At 38.0% G+C, this 23,969-nt stretch overlaps 1 protein-coding gene across 1 annotated transcript in view; it reads left to right on the top strand.

Moving 5' to 3' along the window:
* Positions 1-23,969, top strand: part of tprn (taperin) — a 36,317-nt gene that overhangs the window by 6,455 nt on the left and 5,893 nt on the right. Inside the window, exon 2 of the mRNA XM_074690073.1 lies at positions 23,007-23,205. Coding sequence (XP_074546174.1) covers positions 23,007-23,205 — 199 coding nt within the window. The remainder of the gene's footprint in view (positions 1-23,006; positions 23,206-23,969) is intronic.

The following is a 23,969-nucleotide window of genomic DNA, read 5'->3' as shown; positions in this document are numbered from 1 at the left end:
AGACCTGGGTTAGGGACCCCAGGTAGGCAGGAGCCATTCTTGTCAATGTTTTGTAAGCAATTACAGAACAGACTAATTCTAGTTTTGTTTTGTGTAGACTGGTTTAAAACGTGGTAAGTCTTTTTTGATGCAATTTGAATTTATCTTCTATCAATGAGTGTCTTGCCCCTGCCATTCATCATGTACACTGATCAAAGGTAACTAGTTTCTAAGAGGTCAGCATGTTTTTAGGGGATTTGATAAGAGCGTCACTGAAACTAGTATTTCAGTACCGACAAGATGGGATAAACATGCTGTGTGTGTTGTTAGCTCTCCTTTTCCAGTCTGTGTCATGGATTTGAATTATCTTTGGTTTTGTATCAAATTGTTTCATTTTCATTTCAGTCATGTTAGAAAGACATCAACCTCGACCAGTGTCTTTAAAGTGATCAGTTTCTGGTTTTCCATTAGTAATATAAATCTACAAGAAATGTCTGTGGTGTTACTAAAACATGTATGCAGCGTTGCAACAGTACCCAGAAAGACAGTGTTATACTCTGCTTCTGTTTCTCCACATTTTCTTGTTCTTCACTGACATATTTTTGTTTTTTGGAGAGACTCTAGGAAATTTACTAGAATTTAAAACCAAGTTCAGCAGGTTAGTGTGATGCTCGGCTGCTGTACATGACATAATGCCTGATATTTAGACTGCTGGCTTTTTAGAGTAGGCCAGAGCAATGAAAGCCTGTTGTGGTGGAAACCCTCTTATTGTGTGCACATGTGCATGTAGACTGCCAGTGACTGTGGCCATGAGACATGAACACATCCTGCCTTTTGTCCTCGTGGACCAGACACTTTCTCCTTTTGTTGTTCATCTGCTCTTCTTGGTCATAGTCAAGGCCTAGATTTTTTTTCCTCTTTTATTTTCTGGGCAGGGCTGTGTAGGCAATTACAAAAGCATCGAGGCTTGGCCTGGCCTGTGTAATTTGTGTGGAATTTTTTGTTCAGTGCCGCTTCTGTGAGAGAGCAGCCTCTCAGAATGGCCTCGACCCAGCATTCTGGTCTGGAATCCGGTTTTTAGGAGCCCTTTTTCCAACAAACCCAAACCTTTTTTATGAGGAAGTTGGCTGGGAAAGAATGTTCCATATGTACGTCAGGACTCGAGAACTTGACGGAAACAGATCATCGCTTCTCACTTTAGATTTTGAACAACCAAGTCGCTCTTTCTACACTTTCTTGCTGCATGTTGTGGTTTTAAATGCTCCTGAGAGCTGCGAGTTGGATCACATCCAGCACGATCTCCTGTACCCTTATCGCTCCACAAGCACCACTCTGCTTTGTGTTTTTCCTCCTCTACCCACACTGCACTGCTTTATTCTTGTGCGGTGATAGTTAATAAGGCCTGTCCCCTTGCTTCCTCCTTCTTGTGATCTCCTCCTCTCTATTGGGGAAGGAATTGTGGAAGAGCTATGTAGGTCAAGTGCAGCTTCTTGTACCGCATCACTCTTTCATTTGCATAAAATCGACTTGGGCTTCCTAGTGAAACACACAGGCCAGGATTGACACAGTTTTCACTTGCAGTTTGATTGGACAGGGCTGTCTTAACTTAACCCAGGCAGAAGTGATGGACGTACTCGTTTCCTCGTGGACAACACCACTCTTTGTGGAGGAGAGCCACAGCTGGCAGCCTGACAGGGAGGAGAGGAGGCGGAGTGGTTTGTTTTTGAGGTCTCTGCTCTCTGTGACCAGTTATTACTGGGAACGGGAAACAGATCTGTGTGTTTGTCAGCAAAAATTTCAAAGAGGGACGGAGGTGGAGATTTTCTGCGCTATTTTCTGTGCATTTACTACTTTAACTTCTATGTGGTCACACTGAGGAGTCACTCAAATGTGAATTCTTTAAACCAAAGCCTCAACAGGATGGTTACTCCACCGTTCTGTCGAGCTGAAATTTAGGGATGCACCATGGTAGATTCTTGCTATTATCAGATATATTTTAACATTTGTTTTGATGCCAATATGATTATACTTTTACCAGAATTAATTTTATCACATCAGATTTTGTCTTCCACCACCCCTGGTAGGGTTAGTGGTGTTGTTTTGCTCCTCTTCCCATCACCAATGCACTACAAGCTCGTAGCATAGCTCTTTTGTTGTCTGTTTACAACATATGGAATACTTCAGAATTATTAAAGCTTTTTTATTAGCATTCTTAAGCTTTAATTACACTCACATTATTCTTGTGTTACATTTTCTGCAGAAGCTCACATATCTACCAGCACTGTTAATTAACTTTTTAAAGCTTTCAGCTGAATTCTATATAAAGCTGACGATATTGAGTGGACATACTGATTTTGGAGCCAGTATTCTATCAATCTATTGTATTTATATTAAGCTAGATGAAGCATGTTTGAGCTCATTGATTTGTCTCTACAAAAAGCTTTGACACAGAAGCATTGAGCAGAGCTTTGACAACGCCATGTTTGAGCTTTTATTTTCCTAAAATTCAAAGGAGAAATTTTGATCAGAAGCAGTGTTTTGAAGATTTGATGTTTTACCATTGACATGTGTCTTCTAAGTAGATGCTGCCAGTTTTGTGTGATGTAAGATCTCCATGCAGTTGGAGAAGATTTTTTCACAGCTGTTACCTGAGCCGTGGTTCTTCTGCGTGTAACAAATCAGATGGACCGAAATGAACTGGAGACAGAGTAGACAGAAAGGCGCTGCTGCATCAGAGCCAAAATAACCCAGTTTTAAATTGAAATTTTATCGGTCTTTGAATTACAAAAAAAGGGTGATGCTAGTATGCCTTAAAATGCCGGATATCAGTGCAGATAACCAGCCTGGCCGATTATCCATCTATCTCTAATCCTCAGAGCTCAAATTAGCTAGCACACCGTATTTGCCAGCTATTAATTCATAATTAGAATATCAATTTAACCTGAAGTGTGGGGTCAATCATGTTTTCCCATGTGTTTTCATCTTAGTTTGTCAATATTATCTAAATAATAGTCCTATTGTGATGGTTTTAATCTTGTATGGTTCATATGTTTAGGATTGGGAGGATGCTTGTTTCTTCTGCCCATAATGCAGCACCACTTAAAAAAACAGATAAGGTATTGAACTTTATATGGCCTAGAACTGTATTTGGACTAGGGATGTCCCGATATTACATTTTCACTTCGGATATGATACCGATACTGCAGCATTGAGTATTGGCTGACACCGATATTAATCCGACACGATATCAGCATTAAACATGCATACTTTTATTACTTATTTTGTAGTATGTCTGTCATGTTAGAAAAGGCTTGATTAAATGATATTATTCAAACAAAGAACAGTAGTCAGCCACATTAGGTATGAGGAAAAACTGACCCATTTATTATTAACCAATGGATAACAGAAACTGCTTATATCGGAGATTTTAGATGCGTTCTGATACGATACCGATACTTGTTTTTTTGCTGATATCAGACCGATATCAGATATCAATATCGGATATGGGACACCTCTAATTTGGACCAGGATAGCTAAAACAAAGTTGGTCATGCAAAATCCAGTGGGTCAAATACTTTCATGAAATCCATGCCATCAATGATATGAAACAAGCTCAAAGGGCTGTGGGACAAAGTCACACCAGAAACAGTTCTGCACCACTGTCTGGAATAGTCATTTGAAGCATTGTTGCAAGATCATTTTGCAATCCTGGAAACAGTGTCTGCATTTGCATCAGACTGTTGACACTTTCCCAGCTAAATGAGACAGAGTCTAGTTTCAGTCTGGACTGATAATGTGCATAAAGGCTCATTAGTTTCAGAGCTCTGTCTGATACCAGAGAAGATAAAAACACAAGCAACCCGTGAGAGGGATACTAAAATGAGTGGTCTGTCATGTGTACTGTAGATTTATGTGGTTCTTGCAGCCGTTAACAGATCACTGTTTCACCATTTTTAACACTTGTATTTTAGAACAATAAAAGTCAGTGGTGAGAAGGGTTTACTGGTATTTTACATAATTTTGGACAATGGACTCCTCCATATCCATTTTTCCTGCAATACCCTTTGTGCACTGTAATTTGTGAGATCATCCACATCTATGTATTTTCACCTTGTGGTCAAATGTTATGCATACAACACAGAGCAGGTTAAAAATAGTCAAACCTAAACGGTGAAAAGCCTTCTGAAACTCAGGAAGGCCACTGAAAGGGCACACTCCTACATTTACATTGTGAGCCTGGGCTACAGGTGTGAAAGTCCATTGTGTTTAATTATTTACCACCCAGCAGACATTCCCCATCTCTCCTCCCTTACACTTCCTGAACACCCAGCACCCCTCCCCCTGACTTTTTTTCTTTTTTTTAAGTTATTTCTTTTGAGATAACAGTCAGGAGCCAGCTACTCTGAGTGCTTTTCTTCTGTTTTGGACAAATGTTTCAGAAAAGACTGTTTAAGTTGAGTGTTGACTGGCTGCAGTGTATTTTTAACTATAAACTTGTTGCAAAATTGTTATCTTTTGGAAGAAAAAATGAAATGATACAACCTTGCATGAGAATCCAGTTGACAATCTGTAGTGTTGGCTTGATCCAGGACTTACTCTCAGATAAAAACATCCATCAACATAAGAACACAAAACATGAGAAGATGTGGGAAGTTTGGAGTTAAAGACAGTCTTTATGATTCTGGGTTTGGAATCATTGTTCCATCAGTGAAGAGGCCGTTTTCTAAATTCCCACACTATGAGTCCTGATGATGGCCATCTCCATATTACAAACGCTGACACCAACAAACTTCTGACTGATACAGAAATTGGCAAAGAGGTGGAGTAGAGATCAAAGTCTATCTACCTGTCAGTTCAATCTGCCACATTATGTTTTACTTTCAGTATTCAGACAATCAAGATTAAAAGGAAATTCCCCCAAATGGAAATTACTGTATTGACCCACTTATGTAGAGTGTGTTTATTCCCTCGTTAAATCAGCAGTGTTATCTTCTTTTAATCAGGGTGTAGCACTAAAATATTAGTTATTTCTATTAACAGTATAAAGCTCTGCTTTCTGTGGAGAACAACAGCCTTAATCTCACTCACAGTAACAACTACAAGGGATGAAAGATGGAGAGACACGGTGATAGTACACAGAACAAAGTGGCTCAGAAGTGGGTCAAGTTATCAAATAACAGAGGCAGAGTTGTGATAATGAATTGTAGATAATGCTTATCATTGCAGCAGAAGCATTAACTAACCATTAAGCAGTCAGGAAATGAGGTGTTAAAGAGCGTAATGTTTGAAAATAATGAACAGAAAACAAACACAAAGGTATGCTCTTTACAAAACCTGTCATCTAATCAGTAGCCAGCAGGTTATTTTAATCTCCATGATATTAAATTCTTGTCCTTATATTTTATATCCTAATAATCTTTATCATAAGCTGATAAGATATACATGTGATTACATTTTATTTCATTTATATGACAGTCCTTTTAAAATATGGTTTTAATTTTCATTATTTGTTCTTTTTCTAAATGCTCTAAAGATTGAGTCAGATTGTATCAAAATCAATATTGGAGGTTACAAACAAAAGCTGTATTTTTTACCAGGCTGTAATCGTGTTTATTTCTGCTGTAAAAAAAAAAAAAAGGCATTTTTATATAGGCTACATTAGGTTTCTATTGCTTTTTGGACCAGCCACAAGTGGACACTCAAGGAACTGCAGCTTTTGCACTGAGGCATTGACATCTTTTTTTAATACAGGTGGTTGCATGCATACCGAGTTGTATCTTTGTTGTTGAGCATCCCTGTCTGAACCCAACTTTCTGAACATCTTTCTCTTGTCCTGTGAGGATTTTCTGAATAATTCAATGCTCTCTTCCTGCTGCTGAAATGTCTTATCATGGTGTCAAAACTTTGTTGTCTTGCTTTGTCCTGTGAAGTTCTGAAAAGAAACTCTGAAAGATAGAAGATGAAGGTGTCCTTGAGTTGAAATCCACCTTGACACTTCAGAACCATCAAAAACTTTTTCTCTGGCAGTTGTCACCTAAGAATCACTAAGGTGCTAGTTTTACTTTTATTATCGATATCACTTTAGGTGCCAATACGGTTTCCTCTAAACAAGCTTGTCACTCCTTTGAGGGCCCTGCAGCGGCTGCAGGATGTGAAGAAACATGCACTCCCTCACGTACACACACACACACACACACACACACACACACACGTTTTATTTCTAAATCAACACCAACATAAAACACACGGTCAAACGTTTCCCACACAGGCAGCCCTCAGGCTCGTGTGCAACCCTGCAAAGTCAGTGTAATTAGAATTCAGCCAGCAAAGCCCCACTATCATCGTCATGTTTAATTCAGCGCTAGTGTGTGTGAACGTGCGTGTGTGTATGTGTGAGTGAGTAAGGAGATGAAGGGACTAAAAGCAGAGGACGTTAGCAGACGGGTTTTTTGAAAGTTTATAAAAAGAAACAGAGTGGGCGAGTGCAGAAAGCAGTTAGAGGCCTCTGTTTCAGTAGTGCAATGTTTTTCCACCACTGTCATCTTTCCAGGATCTTGTTAGTGCCACCGAATTTACATTTAAAATCTGTTGTAATGAAACAAAATACCACCTTTGGCTGAGTTTCTTCTGTCCTAAAATGCAAAACAAAGTGACAACTCAGGTGCTGTATAAGATGCTTGTTGTGCACAATGTAAATTTCATTCAAATCCTCTGTTTGGAGTCAGCGTACACCTGAAGGCCCCCTCCTGTTTGTCTGAATCATTCACAGTCAGCGTCATTTGTCTTCCTGCTGGCATGATCAGAAGCTGTCTATCTTTACTGCTATGTTTGTCTGTCTCTGACTCCCCGTCTCCACCTCCACTCTCCACTCTCCCGTTTCCCTCTGTCACATATCCATGGCGCCTGTCGCTAAGGCAACACAAGCCACGGCCATTCTATCCTGTCATTAGGATTCCAGGATAAGGACGCACGCTGTCTCTCTGTCTCACACACATTGTTATATCAGTGTTGGCTGTTACAGATTTTGTAATTGGTGCGCGTAGTTGTGATGGGAAGCACTTTGAACCACATAAATCACAAACCCTGTCTAATAAAGCTCTTTGAATGGGTACCCATACGAGCCGATCTGTAATCAGCTCGGCTAAATCAGTGTTCCTGTGGGTGGAGACCCACACAGCACAGTGCTCTGATGTTGAAGGGAGGACTGGTATGTTTTCATGAGGCACGGTGCAAACTTGGGTCAGTTATTCCTCCATAATGTATACTGTTAATGTTCTCCTCGTGATGCTTTGGGTTAACAGTTTTCAAAGTGAAGTAATGAAAAATAAGCTCAGTTCCAAGAAAAGCGGTCCAGGTTGGAATCCCCTGCTGGTGTTTTTTGTGTGGAGTTTTTACTTCTTCCATGTGTGATTTCTCACCAGGTGCTCCAGCTTTTATGTCAAATCTCAAACATGCCATTCATGTTGATTGGTGACTCTAAATTTCACATATTGAGTGAATTGTTATTTTTCTTCTCATGTTAGCCCTGTGCTGATCTGTCTAGAGTTAATCTTGCCTAGGCCTGTCAAGATTACAAATTTTGCGAGACTATATTTTCCAAAATATTATTGCTGATAAACGATATTATTGTCAATATTATTTTGATTTTTTTTTCCATTTTTTCATTGATGTAATTATGATAAATGGGATAATAAAGTGAGTACACCATATCAAAAGCACGAAACTTTAATTTCTTAAGAGTATTTAACTGTAATTAAAAGGATCAGGATCTTTTTAATAAATAAATTAAACAAAAAATATAATAAATTTAACAAACAAGAAAAAAAAAATACAATGAAAATGAAATGGACTCTCTTTTAGAAAAAAATACATGTCAATGAAAATAATTAATACTAATCAAAAACAATAAAACATAGACCCTGTCTCTAAAGAAAAAACGAAACTCCGAAAAAAAAACAAAAAAAAAAAAAATAGAAACTATAGCCTAAATAAAAGGGAGTTTATACAGTTCCTGAATTGTTTGTAACATGTACTTTTTCCCAGTCAATCCGTACTGTCTGTCAAACATTTTTAACATTTCTGGCTTTCAACTATATTGAAGGGCTGCATTTCTTTGGCAATGTAGCTGTCTTTGAGCGCCCACCATTTAGCACTTTTATTTCTATTTACTTTGGAGACCAAAAGCCTCAATAAGAGCGAATTGTCAAAGAACAAGGCTCCGCTGCACCTCCCCTTCTTCTTCTTCGTCGCCACTATTTTCAAACAAATGCGACATATCAGCTTGTCGGTGTTCATGGGCTCACACTTTGTTCATTCTGATAAAAAAAAAAAAAAATATTCCCACACTGGGACTGTGGCAGGCGGCTTAAGAACCGTATCTTTCGTGCCATCACTCATATTAGCGTCTGTTTCCTCCTTACCCCTCAGGACGCTCGCTTCAGCTCTCTCCGTATGTACGTGCGAGTAGCCCAGTCTTCACCCCAAAGATCGCATTTTTGACAGATGCTCACTCCGCTATAAATCTGCTAAATCCCCTATAGGACCTATGCACCCCGATGTTAGGAAAGATAGACGTAGTGAGCCATCTTCTCATTCAGCCTCTTTGGTCGAAAGAGAGGAGGAAAACAAACATGCATGCACGTGTCAGTTTATCAAGGCTGGCAAACTTACCGAGGACATTTTTATTTATCGTTCGGTAAATTGATTGATTAGGCTTAATCTTGCCTCATGTGGGTAAAATACACCTGATGTGTCTGCAGTGCGTCCCCGTTCCGTTACAGCAAATCAAGCAAATAGGTTTCATTCAAATTATTGTGTCAGCTTACACAGGATCCGTTCTGTTGCAGTACGTCTGCATGGCCGCTCAGTCGTGTTGCAGGTAGTGCACTGCCACCCTATTTTTGACCGATGCGGAGCTGTGATGCATAAATTCAGCGTAGGGAAGATCAAGTGTGACAGGGAGTCATGACCTGAAACTACCTAAGAACACCCAGTGACTTTCAAAATAAAACAAAACTTGTCAAAACCAGTTTGTATTTGGCGCGACTACGATGATTAACAAACATAACGAGTGGAGACAAAACAGGAGTCTACAGGTTTAAGGTTTTACAGCCCAACATGAATGAAGAGAGATTTATCAATGGAGTGGGAAGCGCGGGAACTCCTCGGTCTCGTGACTCCAGCTTTCTGTCAGTCATGCTGCTTGTTGGATTGAACGTGAAGCCAGTAAGTTGACAAACACAGTCAAGACAGCGCAACGGAGTCGCACTGCAGACGTATCCAGTGTATATCAGGCGCCACCCAAAGACAGCTGGGATAGCTGCCAGCCACCTCCTGATCACAACTAGGTTGAGCTGTACAGTTAAAAAATAGATGGATGGATGGTACTGGAAACTAGGGATGGGTACCGAATTAGGTACTTTTATAGGTACCGACTGAAGTCTGTCAAAAGTACAGAGTATCGATTCATGTAAAACCAAAAGGTACCATGTTAAATGCATCCTTGTGACTGTGAGGAAGTGGAAGAGTAGGTGATTTTCCATGCTGGACATGAACACAGCATTGCAAGGTTATATACTGAAGAATAAATTTGTTAAATTGATTTTTTTTTATATTTCATTATTAAACAAATTGATATTTTTTACCACAGAAACACAAAAAGTACTGAAACTTGGTACAGTTGAGTACCAGTACAGATTGCCAGGTACCGGGCATCGGTACCGTATTGTTTCATATGTGAAAGGTACCCTTCCCTACTGAAAACAGTATTTATACTGTTATCAGTATCAAGGGTTGATAATACACTTATAATATTGTGATGCACGTCAAATCCACGGGTCCACGCTGTGCTGACAGTTTATGTGACATTATTCTAAAAGAGAAATGGTGTGCTCACTTTATTATGCAGGCACTTTCAAAGCTCATCAGCCTTCATCCTGCTTTCTTTTTGGATGATAGTTACTTAATATGGGATATATTTTTCCTAAGCTGCCTTGAAAATGTGTCTCAGAGTTCATTGAAACAATAGCCTATCAAATGTGCTTCTGACTCTTTAGCATTTCACTGCCAGTTAAAGAAAGGATCACTCTATGTTGTACCCTTTGGCTCTTAAAAACTGCACAATCTGCCCTTGCTGATCCATCATGAGTACAATGAAGAATCCTATGTTTCCTGAATCTAAGAGGCGTCCTGTGTGACTCTTAAAGTGACAGTGAGAAGCATTAAAGCCCTTGAAAAATGCTAAACTCACAAATAGTTTATGTCCAAAAGCATTTGTCCCCATTGGATTCTCTTTATTCCTTTCAGGTTAAGTGCATTCTTTTGTCCTGATTGTGACACACCCCATCGTCTACCCTTGGATGCCCTAAAAGCTCCAACAATGACAGTGTGTGGATTGCTGATAGGTTTCGATCTCCACCCTGCTGGTATCACCTGTCATATACAAAGTCTGCAGTGTGTGCACTACACTGATATCCATTTGAGACAGCTCTTTCCCATCAGGCCGGACGAGACAGATTATATTTAAAAACAGCTCAGCTGGTCTGATGAAGGTCTGTTTCACAGCTTGTGGAAATGTGTCTCTCCACCATCTATTCCTTATCTGTCCAATAACCCAACCTGATAGCACAGGGAGACTTAAACAAATACAGTCACTCACACAGAGCTGCAAAGGGCGAACTTTTATAGCTGTGACTCACACACTCTGGAGACGTCAGTATAAACACAGATTTTCATGTTTGGCACTGTTTTCCACAACCTTCTACTTGTGTGAACATCAACAGCTGTATTATTGTTGAGATACTTGAATATTCATGGATGTTGAGACAACATTTAGATGTGAAGTCTGATTTTAGCTCACATACCAGTAGATATCTTTTAAAACTTAATTAAAAGGATGGTTGAAAAGTCATTTAACAGATAATAATGCTGCAGTGCTCTGTAACCACTAGACTCCTTTTCCTTCTGAGTGTCCCTTTTGTTGCAGTCTGCGTCTAATTTGAGGCTTCTTAACTCAGTGCATCAATGTATGACAGCTGTGTAGAAACGATAATGTAAATTAGGTCTTATATACACGCACACACTCATAGAAAGCAGTCTGGAGATGTAGATATCATTTCCTAATGCAGCAAAGCTGTTAGTGAAATCATAAATAGACAAAAAGAAACAGAAACAGGTGTCAATTTTTGGTCCTTTTCTCCAGAGATGTCAGTACACCAGAGAAGTAATCATAGGTTGTGAGCATTTCTATAACACCTACACAAGAAAATGTATATTTTTGACCTGATTCTACTGCGTGGATTTCAGCTAGAGGAGTTTTCAGTAGGTGTAACTATGACTGTACCTCCCACTCTGCACTGACCTTTAGATTCTGGGTCGCTGGTAGCCTAAAGCTGTGATATTTATGTTTGAGCTGGAATCCCTGCAACCAACAAGTTATTTACTTGTAAGCTCACTGAAAGAAATTTGCTGCCAAGGTGTGTGTGTCTCCTTGGCAGCTTGGTGCTGTTGGCACTCCGTAGATTACTCATAATGACTGTGAATGTGCTAACAGGAATGTTTGTTATGCAGCAACAGTAGCTAATGGTTTTTAGCTTTCATCAGGGCTGAATCGTTGAAAATCTGAACTTTCTTTTCTTTAACTGGAAGGGAGAGTTATTTGTTGCTAAGTATGTTCAAGGTGTGAATAATTGTGCAAATGTGCAAGAAAGAAAAGTTATCAGGAATAATAAAAATGCACATTTTATAGTGACACATTTAGTGATTTCTTTTTGTCTTCTTGAAGTTAACAGCACTACAGATGGTTCATCATTTTCTTATCTAGGCTTTCTCTTCCCATGGTACACATTGAAAGGGTGTTAAAAAAATGACAGTAACATCAAAATGCAAAATTCTCATGATCGGATGAAGTCACAAAACCTACGGTTTGATTTAACACTGTGAAAGAGCTCAGGGCACAGGACCACAGGTGGAGCACTTGGTTTCTGTATTTCTGCTTGTAATCATTTTTTTCAGATAAGATAAGACTCAGTTTATTACTCGCGAAGGAAATTGTGTTGCCGTAGCACACAATAAAAAGTGCAAAGTGTGTGACTGTAAGAAACAAAACAGAGAATACCAACTGTTAATTGGAAAATGACAACCAAATAGGGACGCACCAATTTGAAAATTTTGGCTGATACAGATATCTGATATTAATATTGTTGTTGTTTTATTAATATAGTGGTAAAAGAAAAATACAAAAACAATCTGAGATTTTATGTCGAGGTAGTTGAGACAGAAAGAGTAGCAAGATCTTGAGAAAAGATGACCATGGAGAGGATCAAAAGGGTGAAGCGCCCCCAAGATGAACAAGATCAAAAAAGTATGTTTTGTCCGTTTTTGGATCAAAAACAGGAAGAGAGACATAAAAGATGAACGTCCACTCTTCTTAGGTATTTTTTGTGTTTACATAGTCATAGAAACAATATTACTTGGGTCTTGTAAGATCATTCAAGTAGCTCTAAAAATGGCCAGCAGCTAATCAGTAAATATCGACACACTTTTACACATCGGCTGTTACTGATATATCACACATCCCTATAAATAACTAATAAAAATACAAGTGTGGGAGTTAGAGTGTGTTGGGGTGAGATGCAAAAAAAAATAGTGTCTGAGATACCAAGATAAATAAGTGAGAGTGAACAGATAAGTGGAAAAGCCGAATGATTAAGTTACACAAGAACAATTTAAATTATTACATTAAATTTTTGCGCGAGTGAAACTATTGCACATATTTAAACCAATAAATAAACTATTGCACATGAGCGCAAATAAAACAAAAACTATGAGTTTAGATTTTGCTAAAACATGTTATCTAATTCTTTAATTATTAAATGTTCTGCCTCTACAACAGAAAGTGAACTAATATTGATCTATCATCCCTGATGGCTTGTTATTGTTTCAGGTATGTGTGCCTGATCATAGGTGTACAGAGAAAGTGTTTGATCATTCCTCTCAAAGGTTTTGATTCTTCTGAAAAACATCCAGCTGCAGACTGACATGATCTACTGGGGAAAATCCAAAATGTTTTTGTACCCATTAATCATTTATAAATCTCAATACTTGAAAATAGCATCTCTGTTAAAGCTTACCGAAAGTTGCTTCAGAACCTATTTTCCTGTCCAAGCTGTTGAAGTAGTTTCAGACAGTTTTATGTTATCTTAGATGTAAGTGTCATTAAAAATGGATAAAACAAAGAACAACCATTAGAAATGTCACAATGACATGTCCTCTATCACTATCATCAGTGATGAACCCACCACTCTGTCCCTGTCAGTGAGGTCCTCTGCAGTTCACAGCAGTAATCCAGTAATTTAGCAGCACATTGGTGAGGTGCACAGCATGTTCTGTTTGAGTACATGCAGGCTTTATTATCCCTCTCAACAGGAGCTAATGCAGCTGCAGCTAAACTCCTCAGTCGCTCCATTGTGGTGCTGTGCTAATATTATCTGGCCGGCTGGAGATTAGCTCTAATCAGGCACCTGCTCATCTCCTCCAAGCAGGTACACACACTTAGTCCTGTAAGAAGACTTTGACAGGCCATATGAGGCTGAGAGTCGGCATATATTGCATTTCCAACAGAGTCATCAGGTGCTACACTCGTGAGCAGGTGCACACCCAATGACTCGATAATCTGGTCCCAATGAGATAAATGTGGAAACACTTTTAGAAGAGACACAGACACGATCAGTTGCACAACAGGCTCTCCTGCTTCTGCTGCGTGCTACTGAGCCCTAGCTTCACTGTCACTCTGCAGCTTTGGAGTTTAACATGATCACTTCTGGCACTGGCAGGGAAGACACCCTTTTTATGTGATTGTGTGTGATTGTGTGTCCATTCAGTAGGAACCAATTTCCTCCAAACGAGGACACGCTATGCTGGGTGGCCTGGAAAAATTCCTGGCAAAGCTCCCAACTCGCACCATTGGCCGAGGCACAATCATGGAGACATAATCTAATCTGCTGACTCTCCTTTTCCTCTCTTCTACCTCGCTTCTTCTTTTGTCTGGTTTTCTTATGTGCTGTCATGCCTCATAAAATAACACACTAACAAAAAAAAATATTGAGCTGATGAAACTTGACTGAAAAAAATGTTATCTTCTGAGCTGGGTCTCTGCCCCCTCTGATGTTTCAAGTTTTGAATGGGTTGAAGCTGCTGCAGATCGAATTCTTTCTCAACAAGTTGTTTCATTTTGTTTCAAAACCACTTTGTATTTAGAGCAACCAAAAGATCCACCACATCCTGAAATGACTCTGACAACTTCCCCTAGTCCTTACCGTCTCTCTTACATGTATTAATGGTAACGAAACATTTGAAGAAAGGGACTTAATAAAGCTCCGTAGCTCATTATTCTGTGAAACACAACATTATTAGAGTAGAATAAATCATACAGGCTACGAATGACGTTATTCAGTCAAACATAATAAACAGACCAGGCAAATAAGAGCATGAAGAGTTTAATTCAAATAATTGAAAACAAATATCTAAAAGATGTTACCACAAAAAATATATAACTGCATTAAAATAAATAAATAAATAAATAAATGAGAAGAAAGAGTGAAGTGAAGTGACAGAGGATGTGCGACACGACTTGGTTTCACTTGTGGTTTGAGCTGTGGTTTTCTGAATTTGGATCATAGCTCTGATAGTTAAAAAAAGTATGAAGAGGATCTAAGAGGCCTCAAAAGATACTATACATGTATCAGTGAAGGCCAGTCCCATACTTTTAAGAGGTTTTCAAACAAAAATGAACTTTAAAGTAACTTAATTAAACAGTAAGCAGGTAGGCTAAATCAAACTTTGTGTTCAGTTAAAATCCTGGTAGCAGACTTTAGGATTTTGTGCAATTAGATCTGCAAGAATATCTTATTTTTTTTATCCCTAAAATTGTTCATGAAAATGAATTCCAAGGTAATTCTAGTTGTTTATTGCTTTGTTTGTTTGTTTTTTAGCTTTTTTAAGGACATTTTTTCTTTTACTGAAAGAAAATGTGGAGGGGTAAAGAGATTGAAGAAGGGAATGAAGCACTTAAATTGGGTAATATAGAAAGAAATAGGGGAAAGAAAGAAGAAAAATGATAATGGTTTTGTATTTTAGGATTGCTAATCAGCATTGTAGAAAAACTGATAATACACCGTAGCTTTACTTTTAAGATGAAGTATATCTACCCTTCAAGGGGCTCCTTCTTCAGGCTAATGAGTAACTGGTTTTAAACACGTCAATAAACGTTTTTTACTCCTGACTCACCAGAGGCTGTAAGTCAGAGAAAAGTTTCATAGGTTTGGGAAGTTGTTTTAAAGAACCTCTGGTTTCTTTGAATTGGTTTAAAGTCCTTCTTGAAGCTTATCTCAGGGACAGAATACCCTTTACCCTCTTTCTACCAAATTTTACTTCCTTGAACTTGCAGAGCTCTAAGTGTCTGGAGAGGTTTACAGAGCTACAGGGCAACTGACCTCTTCTCAAGTGTAGAAATATTAAAAGTAATCTAATGATAATGAAAAAAAAAAAACGTGTTTGAAAGCTAAGCAACATTCTATGTGCAGTTGTTAGATTTGGACTTTCAACATGGTGAAAATTGCTTTGGCAGCTAAAAAACAGAAATATTATTGGCAAAATTTTAAATGAGGAAGTTAATGTTTGCTCATTCAGCAGAATTTTTCTCTTTCTTTTGTGTGTGTGTGTGTCTTGTGACAAAAAAATACAATCAGTTCACCAAAGGTAATCAGACAGTATCCAGCTTCCATAAATATATTCACACACATACTGTGACCCAGTCTCTCTTTAACTAATAGAAACAAAACCAGTATAATAAATCACTTTTTGGGGGCCTGTCAAAGCCGCAGCTTCCTGCCTGAGTACCCCGTGGTTAATGAGAAGGACAGCAGGGCTGAGTCTGGCCTCTGTTGGCCCGGCCCACAGCCTGAGGAGGGAAGACAGATCACTTCTGTCTCTGTGATGCAGGCTTTTATCAGGGAGATGAAAAAGAGCCACAACAGAAGCTCAGAGATGAGCAGCAGTGGGCTGGGAAACATCCGTCTGTGTGACTTTATTGCTGCAGACTGAGAGCTAAAACCTAAAGTTAGGGAGACTTTTAAAGTCAGAGCCATCTCAGTAGGGTCTCGTGAGAGAAGTGTGCTGTTAGACCACACTAAAAGAAGAGCGGGGACTGTGAAAGAGGAAACGGGCCCAGCAGCTAGCCTGATTTATTGATAGACTTGCTTTTTGGCATCCAGTGACTTCCTCTAAGACAGGATGCCACTGAACCAGGAAACACTTTGTGTGGTGTAAGACCTTACACAGGAACTAAATAAGGAGGTTGTGGGGCTAAAAATAGGTGATGGCTGGGTCAGAGGCTTTTTGGAGATGGTAACACAAAGTCAGAGCCTGTATACATGTACAGGCTAGTGTTTACTTTGTTTATTGCAGTGATACTTTGGCTGATTGAGAAGTACACTGTTTTTGTTGAAAACCCAGTGACTGAAAAGCACAATGTCAGGGTTGTCAAGAGGCAAGTTTGTTTATACAGCATATTTGGGCAGCAAGGCAATTTAAAGTGATTTAGAAATGAAATAAAAAATGTTTTTGAAGTTTTATTTTACAAGGACACACAATGCTGATAAAAAATAAGTATATCTATATATATCTATATCTATATCTATATCTATCTATATATTTATTTATATATATATATATATATATATATATATATATATATATATATATATATATATATATATATATATATATATATATATATATATATATATATATATATATATATATATACATACATATATATATATACATATATATATACATCTATAGATAGATAGATAGATATACATATATATATACATATATAGATATATATATATATATAGATAGATAGATAGATAGATAGATAGATAGATAGATAGATAGATAGATAGATAGATATTATTTCTAATTTACAGTATGAAGGAAACAAGAAAACAACTGATATAACAGTGCAAATAATTCAACTTAAAGGATAGAAGCCCAACACTGTAGAGCAAAGGATTTATTCAACATTTGATAACACTGAACAGAAACAGAAACAGAATTCCTATATTTTACTGATGAGAGCCGCTATTTTGGAAAAGGGCCAAAATACAACTTCACCTACCTGTAGTGGTATGGTAACCCTCAAGGGGGTAGAAATAATATTTTTAACAGGTTTTTAAGAAACCTATCCAACTTTATCATGCTGGTGAGATAGAGGTCTTTGAAAATTATGTCTCAATTATGATACCTTTGGCAATAAAGAGTTAGTGAAAGAAAGTTTGAGAAATGCTAAAGTTGTATGCCTCAACTGGCTGCTGAAAAAAACAGAGTACAGTGTAATCCTAAGGTGCAAACAGGCCAGATTTAACTTAGTGCCCTAAAATTTCTTATTTTCTTGCGAGGGGTTGAACTTGTTTTAAAGCTTTCAAGGATTTGTTGCTTTTATAATAGAAAAAAGTTTTATGACTGCAAGATATCATGGGACTGCTTTTCTACAGTACCATTGGCTGTTGCTGTAAATGGCAAGTAAGGCTTGAACATGGTTTTGTACTTTGTAAAATACATTTAAAAAGATCATGGCTCCAACTCAGGATTACTGAGTCACAATGTAAAATGGGTTTACTGGTGTGGCTAAACCCATTAGCTAACACAAGCTAACACCATCAGCCTTGCAGGTTAGCATCCAAATGTCAAAAGACACAGCCTACATTCAGCTTCATCTCCATTTCTGAAAAAGCTGTTTACTTTCATGTAGCAGCATAGTGGCAACTCTAAACTAAAGACAAACATTTTGAATTTATTAACCTTTGTTTTATTCCATAAAATAATCCTGCATTTTGTTTCATACACTAGAAGAGTGACAAATTTTGTTGGCTATCCAAAGATGAAACAATAAAGTGAAGTACCATCTTTTAAGATTTACAGAAGTTATAGAAACACCTGCTCTTACAAAAAAAAGGAGACTGCCCTGAAAAGACATAACAGTGCATGTTAAAGTGTTAAAGTTAGACATAACCTTGGGGTGAAAACCATCTCTTCTCCACCCCAGACTGGACAATAAAAGTATAAAACAGAAAATATGACAGCTAAAATCATTCAAACATCACGTTCAGTGTGAACCCTGACTGGTGTTGCTGCTGGCTTGTGGCCTTGTGATGGAGATTACTGCAGATTTAGATCACAGTCTGCTGTGGATGGAGCAAGGTACAGTACGTAAAGAGCAGTCAGCTGACGGACAAGCCTGCTGTTATGTGTTTGTGTGTGTTTATAGCCTGCTTTTTCCATGGCAACACTGGAGAAGATAACAGAACCATTTAAGAAGAAATGTGGTCAGGTCACATGGATAGAGACTTTATGGAGTGATGGATATTCCGGTTGTTCAATACTTTCATGTCATGAGGCCCAACCCTCATGGTACAGCTGCAGTGATCAAACATTTTATTACTGACATTTTAATTGAAAACTCTGTCACAAAGGAAATGTCTACATGTTCCGTCAAGCTTTGAATTCAATGGTTGCCCTCACTGCAGCACAAATCAAGCTTTCATTTATTTGAATAAATCAGCATAAATACATAAATTTTAATTTACTACATCTGGCTGCACAACTTAAACTTCTGTTTGTGCTTTAAAGCTACGGGTAATGCTTATGAAACATTTATAGATCAGAGATATCTTTGTGCTTCATTCTAATGATACTGTACATCATTTTTTTTATTTCCTACAAGTTAATAGGTTTGTAATTTTACAGCAATAGATAATACTTCTTCACTGAGAAATGTCTTTCATCTAAACCTCTGAACAGCGTAGATCAGCCCCTGCAGGTAGACCTTTTTAGTGGTGTGTTATTGTTGAACTATAAACATGAAGTTTGACAGGTTCAAACATAAGTAGAGAACATAATATCTTTTCAAAGGTTACCTGACAAATGTTGACATCTATTTTTGTCAAATTTGTTATTTTTGGTACCTCGTCCTCAAATGAGCGGACTGGGTTCACTTCCAGCCAGCAGCCTCTTCCCTGCATGCCACTCCTCGTTGCCTCTCCAGTTTACCTGCACTATTAACTGCCCTATCCTCCCAAAAGACACCGAAACCCCTGAAATATGACTTAAAATAGGAATCTGTTGCAGCGTATTGTAACCATTGCTGAATCAAAAATGAGATAAACCTACATTATTACAACATGTTAACTTCAGCCAGTGGTTTCTAGAGAAGGGTTTCGATGCCCTAAATTGTGGGCGTGGTGTTGACAACAGACTCAACATAGCTTACAGTTATCATAGTCATAGGTGAAGAGGTGGAGCGGAGGCAGGCTTTGAGCCCCCTGGCAAACTGCTACCTTTAAGTCAAATAATATGAAAATGTTTGTGCAAATCATTTCATTATATCAGTTTTATGGAGGTGCTGTAAAAAAATACACACGAACAATGTGGACGATTGAAAACTGACATCTGAACCAGGCTGTGAATATGTTTGACATGAGACCAAACCAGGTTTTTTTTAATTATCATTATTTATTCATTTATTTTCATTAATTGTACTTTTATTGTTTTTGCTTGATAAAAATATATATCCTGTTTAGCCCAGATACCCAGCTAAGAGTGGACATAGCCTTAAATCTTAAAGGATCTTATTTATCCAGGAATTTTCACGGTTGGAAGAAAGTTTGTTGTTTTCCACAATGACATGTATGAAGAAAAAAATGTAAAAAGCTAATTATAAATGAATATTAGGGCTGTGACTTTAACGCGTTAATTAGATTAATTAATTTCACCGCACATTAACGCGTTATAAAAATCAACGCAAGATTAACCCATTGGCTGCCAGACATTTTCAGAGCATCTTGAATGATCTTTTAAGACCCAAATAATCTTGTTTTCTCTGACCATGTAAAAACCAAAGTTACTTAAGAAGAGTGGACTCTCTTCTTCTATGTCTCTCTTCCTGTTTTTGGTCCAAAAAATAGAAATATCAAACTTTTTTGATCGTGTTCATCTCGGGCGCTCCATCATTATCCTCTCGATGATCTCCGTCGTCTTTTCTCACGATGGCACCGCTCTTTCTCTCTGAACTACCGTGACACATCTTCGTGTCAGCGTGAGCTGCCTGAACTTTCCTGACTTGCAGCGTCTCTCTGTGTCTCTGTCATCTCACATTTCTCCTAATATCCATGCTGAGCTCTCATCCAAAGAGCGCACCACCCACAGTAGTTTACGAGCAGGATTTTGATTGACAAGCTCCACCAGACCCCGCCTCCCTCCACTGAAAAATATGATTAACTTTTATAGACGCAGTAAACAGTAATCCAATGTCAATGGCAGGGAACACAGACATTTTAATTAATATTGACCAGTTGAAAAAAAAAAAAAGATTTACAAATATTCTCTTTTTCGTGAATTCATTTGATTAGTCATGCACTATAATTTTGTAATGCCCTACAGTTCAAATTCTTTATGTGGGGACCTTAAGTAGATATAAGATTAAAATGTGATTAATTAGATCAATTAATAACAAATCCTGTAAATAATTTGATTGTTTTTTAATCTCCTGACAGCACTATTTACCACATAATGGCTGATGAATGTACTTGAAAGTAGTGTCCACAAAAAAAAATCTTATTACCAAAATAAACAGGATTTTGCGGTTTAAACTTGTGTATGAGAATATTCAATGATTTAGTCTTCTACCAAAATCTGTTTAGCTTAAAAAGTGTTGCTTCTGATGTTGAGTATTGATGTGATTAATTACGATTAATTAATTACAAATGGCATGATTAATTCAACTATTTTTTTTAATCAAGTCCCACCACTAATAAATATCTGTCCTGATTTTAAGCCCAGCTGGTACATTACCCGGGTATAAACACAAAAGTTAAAGAGAAGCTCTGAGCCTATTATTGATCTAATTGTTGTCATTACATCCAGCAAAAAAGCAGCAATTTTGGACATTCCCGAAATATGTAAAAATGAACAGCTGATACATGGCCACACATCCTCCAGCACTGAGCACTGAGCTTGCTCAGGGTTGTTACACTTTGACTCTTAAATCCTAGGAGTTATTAAAAAAACTCAGGATTTTCTTACAGATGAATTCTCTCCAAAGATTTGAGCTGGAGGTGGTGGACTGTCTTCCATATGTTTAACTAGTCCTCTGTTAACTTTATGAGACCTAACCAGTTTATTGGCTTTGCAGCCTCATTAGGATCTACAGACACAGGCCATGTGAAGTAAACTACAAACTTGCAAGTGCCAAGAGTCCAACTCATCAAAAAAAAAAAAATCTTTTTTCATGAAAACTTTGTTACTGCAGTGAAGTTTTTGCATCACAAGATGCTGTTGTTGTCTTCTGTTTGTTTTCAGGGAGTAGCTAAAGTGAACTTCCAGAGAGCTTACCTTGAATGTTAAGTCAGTCTGTTTAATGCGGCAGTTAACTTCTCTGGGAACGTGCCATCTTTATTCTCAAAGATGTCTCCTGTGAGAATAAATGTCAGTCACTGACAGACAGAACCTCTTAAATCTCTGACGGCACAGTTCCCATTCATGTTGGATTACATGGTGCAACAAAGTGTAAGAGCCCGTCTCAGCTGGTGGCTCTATGTTTGCAGATCACTGAAGCGTTTCCAAACAGACACGTCTTACAGCGGACACTCTGAGACGATCAATCACAGGCCCTCAGCTCCTGTAAGTCTGCCACCTGGCCCACTCAGAGGACACACAAAGTACAGTACATGACGCCGCACACAGACCTCAACAAACTGCAGCTGGCTTTCCAAGAATCCCAATTAGGAGCTGTGTTGAATAAGTTATGAGGTGGTTGGTTGGTTAAACTGTCGTTACTGCAGAGTTAGCAAAGAGTAGGGACGAGTGATCAGAAGGGGTGGTTTAAAAAAATGGAGCAATAAGGAAGTTGAACTGCAGACATCTTTAAGTAGAGCAACGTCAGCTGGGCTTTAGACTCTGGAGCTTAGAAACAATATGATGTCAGATGCTTTAAAATTTGATGCATGAAGAGCTTGGCGTCTCCCTGAGACAAACCAGGGAGTAACCAGTCAGAGGCAGAGGTTTGTTTTCTTACTAAATATACCCAGGAGGTTATAATTTGCTCTGCTGTTACATTTGTTTCAACATCCCCAAATAACAAATAAAGTAAAAAGGCTTGTGAGTGAGTTTTAATCCACTGTTTTTTTAATAGAATAAAACATCAAAAACCATTATGGAATTGATCTTGCTGAATTACACTAAATCATTGTCGCTTTTATTGTCTCATTTGGATTATTTTACTTCAAACTGGTCTTCACCAAAAATACCAGCACAGAACTCCTGTCATTACCAATTTATCTGCCTGTTTTTTTATTGTATGGTTTTAAAGGTTATGAAGAATAATTTTAAAGTTTTAAACGACTTTCCTTTGAAATGTAAGGAAAGCCTTTTGACCCCTCTGTGTCTGGGCTTTCTCTAAGCTCTGATGGTGTTCCAACATCCTGGCTTAAAACCAAGGGTGACCAACGTTTACAGTTAAAGCTCCAAGACCGACGAGCTTCTGCCAATAACAATAAGACCGACTACACCTTTATCATTTATTCCTGTAAATCTTCTAACACAGTGGGCTTTCTCGTTTCTGTTATTATTTCTATTTACCTTTTAATTTATTATTCTTATTCTTATTAATATTATAAGTAGTTGTTTATAGTCATCATACCTTACCATAGTTAGTATATATTGTTGCATATTTGTTAGTATTTTGATCTCAGCTGCACAAAACTTTTCTGAGAACAGAGAGTGTCCCTCAAGCTTTTCTTCTTTTCCTTGACATCCAAACAGATGTTTAATTAAACTGTTTGTACCTGTCAAAATCATTTTCCAGGTCAGCAAAAAGAGAGCATTACTACCCAATGAACAATTCAAACAATGTTTTGGAAATCATAGACAGTGGTTTATGCTGATTTCTCTGCGTCTGTCTTCTGCAGCTAAAGATCTCCTTCAACGAGTCAAGCCTGAGGAGTACGTACGAGTATCCATCAGAAAACAGCTGGGACAGCGGGGAAGAGGACGAGGGGGAGAAACAAGACGGCAAAGTGGCAGACGAACAGCCAAGCATGGTCGGACGTATCCACATCCCTCGACCCAGTTTCGCAAACTCTCCAACACACCTGAATAACAGCAACGGTGAGACCAAATGACATGAGACTGTTAGAAGAAAAAGGCTTTTTGTAGATTTTGTTGTAATCATACCACTCAGGTATCCACTTTGAACTGATGTAAAAGCTTAAACATATTTCTTTGTAAACTTTGGTTCAGATGTTTTGTATCGTGCAGATATTTAGTCGGTACATGATGATCCTAATAGTTTTTAGAATTGGTTTTGATATAAAAAGGTCAGTCTGCTGGTTTTACAATTTACACTAATACTTGTGTCTTTTAATCACAGGAGAAATACTTTTTTTAGATTTTAAAAAAGCATCTTAGTCTCTTTAATGTCAGAGTTGCATTTGGCATTCCCTGGTGTCCACCAAAGCTTTTTACCCGGCTCAGTACCAAAAATTTTAACCTTCATGTCAGAGGTTGCTTTAGATTTTTAGTTGAATAAATTGAAAATTGCACTTTCTTGATGTGTAGTATTCCACTTCTAAGCATGTTTTCAGGCTACATAATATCGTTGGTAAGTCTAAAGTAGATGCCATGCTATAAATTAAGGCTGTATATTTCTTCCAGAGCTACAAACTGTATGACTAGAGAGACCCCTACTGGACAAAAAAGGAACTGATCAGAACATCTTGGCTCTGGAAGAATATTTGTACCATGAATAACATAAAACATTTCTAATTTATTAATCATGAGGGTAAAATGATCAAATTATTTAATTTTCTGATTGGAACTGTTTCTTTTGTTGCAATGAGGCTGAGGTTCTCGCTAAAGAACAGGATATAAAA

The sequence above is a fragment of the Halichoeres trimaculatus genome, unplaced genomic scaffold (assembly GCF_033239565.1).
Source record: "Halichoeres trimaculatus isolate MK-OKI-2021-1 unplaced genomic scaffold, fHalTri1.1 fHalTri1_scaffold_16, whole genome shotgun sequence".
NCBI lineage: Eukaryota > Metazoa > Chordata > Actinopteri > Labriformes > Labridae > Halichoeres > Halichoeres trimaculatus.
Note: the sequence above shows the minus strand (reverse complement) of the source record. Positions and strands in the feature narration are given on the sequence as shown.